Source organism: Stegodyphus dumicola, chromosome 8 (genome assembly GCF_044657685.1).
Source record: "Stegodyphus dumicola isolate Sdum_Otavi_A_Nest chromosome 8, ASM4465768v1".
NCBI lineage: Eukaryota > Metazoa > Arthropoda > Arachnida > Araneae > Eresidae > Stegodyphus > Stegodyphus dumicola.
The window spans coordinates 111,284,267-111,295,949 of record NC_140775.1 but is presented as its reverse complement, the minus strand read 5'-3'; the positions used below and the strand labels follow the sequence as shown (position 1 = coordinate 111,295,949).

The 11,683-nt window shown below is 30.0% G+C and overlaps 1 protein-coding gene across 6 annotated transcripts in view; it reads right to left on the bottom strand.

The window, feature by feature from the left end:
* Positions 1–890: 890 nt before the first annotated feature.
* LOC118185322 (1-acyl-sn-glycerol-3-phosphate acyltransferase alpha-like) overlaps positions 891–11,683 on the bottom strand; it is a 117,557-nt gene continuing 106,764 nt past the window's right edge. For 5 of the 6 annotated variants that reach the window (XM_085822278.1, XM_085822276.1, XM_085822282.1 and 2 more), the window contains one exon: positions 891–9,921. In XM_085822278.1, the coding sequence (XP_085678404.1) occupies positions 9,890–9,921 (32 nt within the window). In that variant the 3' untranslated portion in view covers positions 891–9,889. The remainder of the gene's footprint in view (positions 9,922–11,683) is intronic. The other variant, XM_085822277.1, reaches the window with a different exon arrangement.

The following is an 11,683-nucleotide window of genomic DNA, read 5'->3' as shown; positions in this document are numbered from 1 at the left end:
TTACAAATACAAATTAACTATTTTCCTAGTGATAATCGTTTTGGAAATAAACTATTGTTAAATTCTAGAATATTAGTTTATAGCTTTCATTTTTACACTTTCTCCATGAAAATGAGATATTGTGATTGCATGATACTTCACAAATATTAAATATCCATTTAATTTACATTTAGGATTATGCTTAATTAAATTAACCAATAGGATCAATTAGTCAAAACATAATAACAATTGGAGAAAAAACAATTTTATGATCATAACAGAATGGCAAATCTGGAGAAATAGATCAAATGATTTTTTTTGTTTGTGCAACTAAAAATTATATCTATGAATTCTGGTTTTACTGATACACACGCGTATGGGAGGGGACTTTTTTTTAAATGACTAAATATTATTTAGTTAAACACAAATTCCTAACTCAAAAATGGAAACTGAAATTCATATTATTGTTCATAGCCATCACCAGCATTATCATTTGAAATCCAATTTAACTAAGATATCTTCCTGCGGATAGTAGTACTGCTTTAACACTATGGCCTGTTGGAGTGCTTAGCAGAAGAGATGCCTTCATGAAAGACTTTTTTAAAAAGAAACTGGCTCATATACATAATAAAATGGGTGAAGGAACCATGAATGTGCTGTGCAACCAGCCTATTTGTTGAGATTTAAATTCAATACCAGTGTTGAATAATTTTAGCCATCTGGGAAACGGCATGTTTTTTTCCTTCTAATAAATCTCTTCCATAGCTTCAATACTTGCATATCATGGGTGTCAATACTATTCATTCATAATCTAGCATCGAAATTCTCATACTCATATGAAAATATTTGATTGAAATATGACAGAAATATGGAATTCCTCTGGGTAAATAATCATGAATAAAAATCAAAACTTGCTCCAAAAGCTTTTTATTCATCAAAAAATAATGAAGTCACATATTCATACATATACAAATGTACAATTATTAAAACAAAGTCACACATAGCACTATAATATACTATGGCATTTCTACATATGGTTCTGGGGTAAGTTTTTATGAAACATGTATATAACAGAAACAGAAAAACCTTCCAGACTAGTACTGGTGAAAAAAATCCATTCACATTCATTATCATTTCTGTAGATAAATACATCCATTAAATCTTATTTCTAAAGAAAAATATCTACGATATTTTTCATTATACTTTGTATTAATCACTAGTGGAGTTGCTAACACAGTCTTGTGGTCCCTCCACATAATTTCAATTAGAAGATCAAACCAAGAAACATTTCAAAAAACGAATACATCTCTATTTCGATATACTAGGTTTATAGAAAATATTTGTGTGATTTTACTAAAAAACAAAGATTTTTATAAAATATTTACAATTCACTGAATCACATTTGAAATGAAATAAAAGGATATGGAAATAAAAAGACCTATTTTTTTACAAGATATCAAGTGAAACTACACATTATATGTAAACATTTTTTTCCCTCCATTTCTATGACAGCATAGAAACAATCCAATCTGAATTTTAGAAAATAAAATGCGAATAATTTACATGTTGATTAATTTAACATTCTTCCATCAAAATTTCTTTTCTTATTACAACCTGCTCATATTTGAAATGTTTTTCGCAAACAAGAACAATACAAATGTCAAATTAAAATAAGTATGAATCCAATTATATTTCACATCTGCATCAGTCTGCAGCCTCACCAGTTATTTTAATAACACAAATCTTAGTGTACCTCTTAAAATGGTTCCAGTTTATGTCTACAGTTTTTTACAAGTAGTTTTAATATATTTTCCCTTATTTTAGCTTAATTACTAAACAACTGTATGCCTAAATCAGCATAAACTGTCATAAAACAAGGGTCAACTGTATTACATATTTACTGTATTTTGATATGTAACTTTCAAAGTGGCTTGTTTAAATCTATTAATAAGGAAAAAATTTTAAAAAAATTATCAGAATATGATTACCTCAAAACTATCTTTCATAGCTTAGTTTCATATTTAAGAGTCTAAGTAAATAAAAATCTTAATACAAATTCTGATCTGCATGTTTTTAATAATTTTTTAGATTACAAGTGTATAATAAATCTTCAAGATAAATGCTCTACAAAACACATTATGAATTTATTTATTGAAAAAGTAAATAACTAAATTTTAACTTGAAGAAAAATTAATATAAATATGCACCTTGTAGTCAAGCTCTTTTTATAAACTAGCACAATATCAAAAATGGTACACAACTTTAAATAAAATTGCTTAAAAAAAGCTAATCTCTAATGCAGCAAACGCAGACAGTGAACTCACTTGGCAAAAAATTAGAACCTTTTAAGATATGTGAAATACTTAAATATGATATATTATTTAGACCTAGATCACATCTTTTATTATTATAAAAGCATTAAATATACAATGCATACGAATAACAGTTACAGCACATACTGATGCAGCTTACAGATCAAATACATATATTTCTCATGATATATATATGTGTATGCATGAAAAAAATGCATCCAATTTGCCATTCGTGTATTTTAATACCACATCAAATAACACAGTTGTAATACTGTTAATTAAACATTTAAAACTGCCTTTCTTGTATGGAGCTCTCGAGTTCTTTAACAACAATTGAACTGAATATTGTAGAAAGCGCACATGTCCATATTTGGTCGATTTTGAGGTTTTAAAGTTTTTTCATTCTACAAATATACACACTTACAGTTGAAGTGGCACATCTCTAATTCAACTCTGTGTGTACTGGCAAGCAGTCCGAAGATGATTATTTATTGTTGAAAGGGACTATGTCCAGCCTGTGAGCTTTTTCTCCGCTTAACACAGTGCGGGGCGTAGTGCGAGTGTCGCACATGAAATCTCTCATTGTTGTTGAAACCTATCGTTCTCTCTTACCGGGCAGTCTTTGTAAACATTGCATCATACTTTTGCTTAGGTTTCTTCATTTTTATATGTTTATATAAGACAACATATTCCGGCATCAGCAAAAGAAATTATTTGCTTAGGTTCCTTCATTTTTATATGTTTATATAAGACAACATATTCCGGCATCAGCAAAAGAAATTAACATATTTTCAGATGGTTGCACAGGTCAAAACTGAAATCATACCATTTTAAGGTTCCTCTTAGCTTTTTCTGTGACCAGAAAAAATTTGACTGTCAAGCAATATTTTCCTGTAATGGGACATAGCTTCCTGCCCTCTGATAGAACTTTCGGTGTTATCCGATTATTACTATTTCAAAATGAAGGAGGGTTTTTTTATTTGTCTATAACTCGTTAAATGGATTGATTAAAAAAAAAAAACCTGAAGATACCGGAGGTAGAAATAGTTTATCCCTCTGCACTAACCAATTCTGGGATGAATGTCATTAACGTAAAGAAAACAGACAATATCAAGAAAGTTATTCAGTATATGCCAGAAGCATATAAGGATTTTACACCACCATATGGCCACTCTAAAACTGCACCTTTTGAGAGCAAAGACAACTCTTAAGTTTAATGTGGTTGACTATATTAGGATTTTAAATATTGTTTCAATGTTATGTTCAGTATTAAAGATTTTCGACAAAAATAATACATTTCTGGGTGAATGAATGTCATTTTTAATGAGATGAAAAATGTATAAGCTGTTTTATTTTGTGACAAGTTTCAGATTTCGATTGCTTCAAAATGCCATTTTTGTTGAAATAAAGTAAGTTATTCAAAGAAAATATATATATAACAATAAAGAGGGAAATAAAGAGGGAAAAGGGATAATATAAATTCATATATATTATCCCTTTTTCCCTCTTTATTGTCGAATGGTTACAGGTCCACAAGATTAAAAATTCCTTAGAAATTTTAAAATAAGAGTTAACAATGTGAAAAATTGCCTATAATGTTGTTTTGACTATTTCTTGTTACTTGGGGATCGAAATATGTAACTTTATTTTGGAAAATGTTATAAGGTTTTTACTGCTTGGTGTAAAAGTTGCAAAAGTGGACATGTGCCCTTTCAACAATAATCGACTAAATTTTCTGCTAAAATGTAGTAAACTCTCTCTAAGATAATTAATTACAGACATATCCAGATGGCTTTAATCTTCTGAGGTGGGATGTCTTAGTAAGATGATTACTGATGATAGTGATTACCAATACACATAATGGATTTAGAAATCTGTTCAAGAAAAACATTGATGTGGAAATATGATACATTGGTTTAATAGCATTATATTAATAAATCACAAAAGATTAATAGTAAATAATAAATAATGCAAAGGGACAAGAAATCACATAAAAAAAGTATTTTCTATTCAATTTTCTTCATTACTGCAAATGAATATTTTAAAATATCGAAAACATTTCTTACATGTAGTGATAACAGAAGAGAGAAACTATTAAAACTTTAGTACTTAATTTAATGGGATTATAAAAATACCAATGAAATTTGACTATCTGATTTTCTTTTCTGATCAATCACTTTCTTTACTGAAAGCATTTGAAAATAAATAATCAATCATCTTATTACTATCAACCAGTTTTACATTTTTCTGCCTACTTTAAAATTCCTTCATGATAGAGGACAGTCCCATTTTCAGTAACTTTAAATTGTGTTTCTAAATTTAATGCTTTTAGTTTTGCATGCAACCTTATTAATTAAGAGTAATTAATAACTTAAAATTAAGTTAATATTTAAGTTTAATTATTTAAGATTTATGATTTCTATACATGCATGCATGGAGTTGTCACACAACCAACTTCAGTAATCTCAATAGCAGAAATGAACTGCCTTCATATGCTTAGCTATATTTCACCAAATGCACAGATAAGAATTGACAAAATTAGTAAAAACGAATTAGAAATATAATATACTATTCATAAAGCAGCATGGTATTAAAACTGACACCATATGATAAATTATATCAGAATGAAATAAGAATAAGTTTAATGTCTCATAAATATATAGAAACTGCTTTAGATAATAATACGGTATAAAGTCCCGGATCCAGACTCGTAGAGACTTCGGTGATCCCTGATTTGAGATTTTTCAAGATATTAGATCATCAGTTTAAATCTAGTAAGATGGCATGTAGAAATTATAAGAAATCATGATTTATGAAATAATGAAGCATTTATGATCTAAAGGGTATTAAAATTTACAAAAAAATCTTAATTTATTTCATAAATTTTGATATTTACAAAATTAAATCATTTGTTTAATTACGTAAATATCAAATTTTACTATTTATTTGCCTATTTTATTAAACTTTTCTTTAATGTAAGTTTTTTTTTTTTTTTTTTTTTTTTGCTAATACTATCTCTCTTTAATTCTATAGACAGATATAATTTCTTGTTCAGTTACAAAGTTCCATTGTTTAAGTCCTATAATTGCTGAGTCGAGAATACCGACTTAACTTGCGAATTGAAATATTTTCGTTCTCAATAACCTCTCTGTGACTTTCTTCACTATTGGTAACGGTATTTTTGGGATCTTGAACCATGCTACAGATTGTGCCATTTGATGGCCGGGGCATTGTCATCACAATGAAAAACTTCTATTATATCATCTTCATTTATTACCACTTTGCTACTTTTCTTTACAAAATCCATTAATGGGAAAATTTCACCTTTGGTTTGCGATATCCCATAACCTTCAAACTTTCATCAACTTAAATCACTTTCATCATCCTCACCATATGATGACTTAAATTATTAGTTAGCTGGCCATAAATTATGTAAAGCATTTTTTTTTAAAGTATCTCAAAACACATCGTTTTTTGATGCTCCACATAGATATTATGCTAAAATATTTCAAAAATTCTTGAAGAGTCTTTCCATTATTCAAGAAATTTAACATACACTTTACATTTGCATTTTAGTCTGCACACTATTCCGATATCTATAGGCTATTTAACATAAACTTTGCATTTTAGTCTGCACACTATTCCGATATCTATAGGCTGAATGATGGACGTACGGTTTGGAGGAAAAAATAGTACACATACATTATCTTTTACTAAAACTTTAAGTGAGGTAGGAGTACAGTTGACTACAATCAGGTCAATTTTTGCATCATCAGGTAAACCAACTGCATTCAAATGTCGCCGGGCTTCGGGTATGAAATGTTTTTCAATCCAATCGTTCATTAATGATTGAGTCATCCATGCTGTTTTACTTGCATGATATATAACGGGAAAATCTTTACTATTTTAAATGATTGAAGTTGTGTATTATTTATGATTACGAAAGGTTTACACTTATGTGTTCCTGCAACATTTGTGAATGCCAAAATTGTTATTCTTGCTTTGGAATCTTTGACACCAGTTGGAGACTTTTTTGTAGAGGTTGCCAAGGTATTTCTCTGCACATATTGCCAGAAAAGACCAGTTTCATCAGTGCTGTAAATTTGCTCTGGAGAAAACTTTCCACAATTAGCGAGTTCAATAAATTCATCTGCAAATAGTTCAGCAGTTTCAGTATCAGCTATCATGAGATTGGCAAAGAAAGACACTTTATTCCACTAAATTTTGTCTTTCTTCTATCACGTACTGAGACAATTAAGACTGAATTGTATTATTTTAGTTATTTTCTATACTTATGTCTATTTTTTGTATGTGCTCAAGGCTTACCCAAGTCCTGAATAAATAAATTCCCACATAAACCTAAGGCTTATTGAGGGCTGGAGCTAGATATCCCAATGCAGTCTCTAGAGGTCCTAAATTCCGCTACCAAGTGCCTCCCTAAGTTCTAAAATTTTGCCGCATCTAATTTCTGGGTCTCAATGCTTTCCTTAAATTCTAAAAATTTTGTCAACCCACAATTTTACTGCTTGGTGCTTCTCTAAATTCCAAAAATTTTGTCTTCTGCTTGGGGTTGCTCTAAAAATTTTGTTGTCTAAATTCTGCCATTCGATGTGGCTATACAAGCTCTGGCGCCAGTTCTGAGTTTTTGTAAATAACAATCAATTATTCTTAATTCAAATAACACTAACTGTAATCTTTTATCCTATGAGTCTCATTAACAAAATCTATTTTTAACTTAGGGAAAGAAATTTTTGTTAAAATTTCTCGTCAACAGCTTTTAGCACATTTAACTTAAATCTGCAATCATCACCAAGGGTATTGTTAACATAGAAGGTTACATACTGTGGTGTCAGGCAAGTTGGTATATAAAATAATAGTTGGTTTAAAATCAACAATGTTTTTATGTAGAATGTTTTGTCTGAGATGCATGCCAGCAGATACACAGCTACAGAGTCAAATTACGGATCACACAAATTTATGCTAAAATGATTGTTTCTTCAGCAAGAAGGTATTTTATTTAATGCCAAAACAAAATTAAGAATCAGAACTCTCCGCATGCTTTATTTTTAGGGGGGGAATCAAATGTGCATATGTGAAGCATACCCCCCTCAAAAAAAAAAAAAGAGAGAGAGAGAGAGAGAGAGAGAGATTGCTGGTGGCTTTGAGGTCCGGATTTTAGATTATTCCAGATATTAGACATTCGGATTTCGGAGTTTGTATTGTAAAAGTTTTTATTTTTTGAGATAGATTTCTTGTACAATACTTATATTTCAGACCACTATCTAAATGAATGTTTTTGACAGATCTGGTTGAGTTAGAGAGAGGTTGTTTTATAGAAAATTATTACAACCACCATTCCAGTGTTTATGTTCTCAGAAATATTTGTCATTTTCATAGATGTTTGTTTACAAAAAAGCCATCAAAATGAAAGGGTTCACTGTAATTTTAACAATCTTCTTATGCTAATGACTAAATGCATAACATATATTTAACACTACAGAAAAAGTTTGATGTAATAATTGGACTAAAATAAAATACAGTATAAATATCACAACTTAAGTAAAATAAATACTATTAAAAATTGCACCCAAAAACTAAGTGCAGTGATAAAAAAAATAAAATTATGAAACATTAGCATATTTACGTATTAACAAATCACAGCACAGAAATTAAAAATACTTTGAACTAATATTATCACACTAATGAGAAATGACTAGTGCATGCATTCTGGAAGATAATTCACTTAAAATATACAAAATTGCGAAGGGGGTAGAAAAATTTATAAATAATGTAAATACAATCATACATAAATAAAATAAACTCTTACACCAGCTAGTTTAACTTAATTGACCATACAATACTGACCTGTTAAAGCTCTAATATTTAACATCTTGTATAAATCATGATTTAAATAAATACTTTACACAGTATATATTTAAAATTAAATTTAATTTAGAACATCTGCAATTACTTAATGAGTACTTTATCATCTGTCAATGAAAAGAATTAGCTCTATCAAATTATAATACAAAATAAATTCAACACATATTTTAGTAGTTCAGATTAAAAAAGAAGAAGAAGAGAGTGAGTGAGAATAGCTTAACAATATTAACTGTAACAGACCTTCTTATTTTTTCTTAACTGCAAGATTATACAGGCATGAAGGTTTTCTGCATTTTCGCGGAATTCCGCTTTTTTGAACGTCACCCGGGCTGTTTCTGAGATCAATGCAGACCGTTGAGAAATCGCGACTGGCAAATGTGTGTGTGTGTGTGGTGGTGGTGGTGGGTAAACAAAGGACATACTCTCTTTTTCTTTTCTTTGTAAAAAAAAAAAAAACTTTACATCATGCCAGAGATCGCGAAATGCGTTGTTTCACATCAAGGTGAAGTAGGTGGGGCTTATGTGGAAAGGCAGAACTAGATGTGTATGAACATCGAATCAAAGAAGATCAAGCAACCATCAAACGAGAGCTGACTTCAATAATTTCAGCGATCGGGGCTGGCGCTATCTGACAGACATACAGATACCCTACTGATGTTATCCAGAGCATGTGCGAGTTTTAGTGTGTGTAAAGTGGCATACTGTAATTTGGAGCGTAGATCGCTATGTTATTTCTTTTTTGTTTGTTGCTGTAAGTTTTTTGTTATGAATATCTTAAATCCGAATCATGAGCACAAAGCTCGGCATGTAAATAGTAAAGAAAAAAATACGTTCAGATTTGCATGGCTGAAAAACATCGTACAAGTTCATGCGAATGGACAAGAAATGGAAATGGTCGTTGGCAGTTGCATTCAGAAAGTGGATATCAGTGGAAAAGTGAAGTGTGCATTGTGTTCTGATCTAATATATTATGGAAAAAGGGGATATGTTGCTATTAGCAGCCATATCAAAAGCAAAAAACATTATGGAGGGAAGTAGTGAAAAGAGATAATTACAGGATGCCATCATCATATTCATCTTTGACAGACACAAACGTAAGCATGCAGGAGAGAAAAATTAGAAGCTCCAAGTATTCCAATTTGTGATCGAGTTTCCAGCTTAGAGGGTCAACTGCTTGGAGCTATGGCTGAAAATAATTTGCCTTATACTGTAGCACCTGTGATAATTGATTTGGCCAAAGCAATGGCATCTGATAAGAAGGCACTATCACAGCTCTCAATGGCTCGCACTACTGCTTCATATAAAATGAGATTAGGCCTCTCAAAAACATTTTTTAATGAAACTGTGAAGAATTTTAAAAAGTTTAAATTTTTATTAAATATTAATTAAACTACAAGTAGTAATCGAATGAGAGTTTTGTGCATATTAGCCAACTACTTTTTTACAGAACACAATAAAGTAGTGGTCAAGCATTTAATATCTGTTAATGTTTTTAATATGCCTGCCGAACAACTATTTCAAAAAATTGTGTCTCTTTTTGAAAAAAAATCAGCTGCCATTTGAGAATCCCACGTCTGTTTTGATCGATTCTTGCAATATAATGAGAGGATCAAAGTCTGGATTAGAGGTGAGACTTTGTAATGAGAAGGCTCCTCATTTGTTAGATATTGATGGAGATTCTTGCCATCATATACATGATGCATCCAAGGTATTTTCTAAACCATTTGGTGGGTGGGTAGAAGATTACCTGCAAGATATATATAATGACTTTAACTGGTTTGTTGATTTAAAAGAAAAATTAGAGGAAATATGTGTGATTTCAAATGTCAAATATACTGGCTATTGAACATTTTATTAAGCTGGCTGTCCATATATGATGTTACGTTGAGTAATTTACTCATGTTTGATTGTTTAACCATTTTTTATTATGGATTTTTAAATCAGCATTACAGATTATTATGTTTTAATATATGTTGCAGTATCTATAAACAAAGAAATCTGAGCAATGAACTTACTGCAAAAGCATTTGACAAGTGATGGGAGGAAACGAAAAGAAAGAATAATTTCAAAATTATTTTATGACAGGAAAAAATTCCAATTAATTATGCATTTTTATGTGTCTGTATTGCCATTATTAAAAAAGTATGTCTGTCTATTTCAAATGAAAGAGCCTTTAATACATAAATTGCATGATGAGCAGAAGCAGCTATTTATTGATTTTTTAGCAAAGTTTATTAAGTCAGAATTTCTCCAAAAGAAATCTATCTCAGAAATTTTGACTTCTATCTCAGATACTGGAGATGAATCTCATCTTTTATCCCCAGAGAATATGTATTTAGGAGCAGCTACAATTGCACTTATTTCAAAAAGATTTACATATGTCAAAAAGATGAAACATATGTTAAAGAATTTTTTAAAATTTCCACTGAAGCTTTCATCAACAATGCAAAATATCTGCAGAAGACTTTGCCATTGAACAATCCATTATTAAAAAGCTTATAAGGAATTGATCCTACAGCCAGAGGTCACCATAGTATCTTGCTTAAGTTAAAAAGAATTAATCCAGAATGTTTTGACACAAGAAGACAAAATTTCATATTATTTATAAATGTATAAATACCAAATTGATAAAAAATTAGCTTCACCATTAGATATAGATGGAAAAATAATAAGACTTGATGAGTGGTGGGCCAAAGTATTTGCAGATGGCAGTTATCCAGCTTTATCCAAAATGGTAGAAGCTATTTTCAGTTGTTTCCATGGGCCACAAGTTGAGAGTGCTTTTAGTTCTATGAGCAGTGTGTTAGACAGAGTGTGGCTGCATGAGTATAGACACATTGTCTGCTATACAAACAGTAAAATACAAATTTTTGAGTTGCAATAAGTCAGCTTTGAAATTTTTTAAAAGGGATGACCACTTGCATTCTCCAGTACAAAACTCTATGTAAAAATTTAAGGAATGCTCATAAACTGTACAAAGAAGAGCTAGAGATAAAAAAGGAGGAGCGAGAAAAATCTAAAAAAAAAAAAAAAAAGCAATTAAACATTGCAGAAAATAAAAAAGTATCAATGGATTGTATAAAAACTGCTGAAAAGAAATTGAGACTAGCTCACAAATGGAAATTAGAAAAGTTGGCTGCAAAAGTAGCAAAAATGACAAAGCTTTTTCCCTAAAAATTTTTAATCAGGATCAAGTGAGACTGAGACAAAATAGTTATTTTTTATATTTCTCCTTTAACTATATGTTATTTTGTAACTATATTATCTCACATGACTACTTTTTCTAGTGTTACATAAAGTACTGTTTATTGAACTAAAAGTGAAGATAATTGAAAGCTATAGTAACAGTTATATATATATTATCTCTAAAACTTGTCATTGCCTGAAAATAGGCAGTAAACATAACATAAATATGTATATTAGTGTGTTGTAATGTTGTGTACAGTATTCATGTATCAACTGTTAAATTAAGTTACATAAAGAGCATCTTAAAGAAGGTTAATTCATTA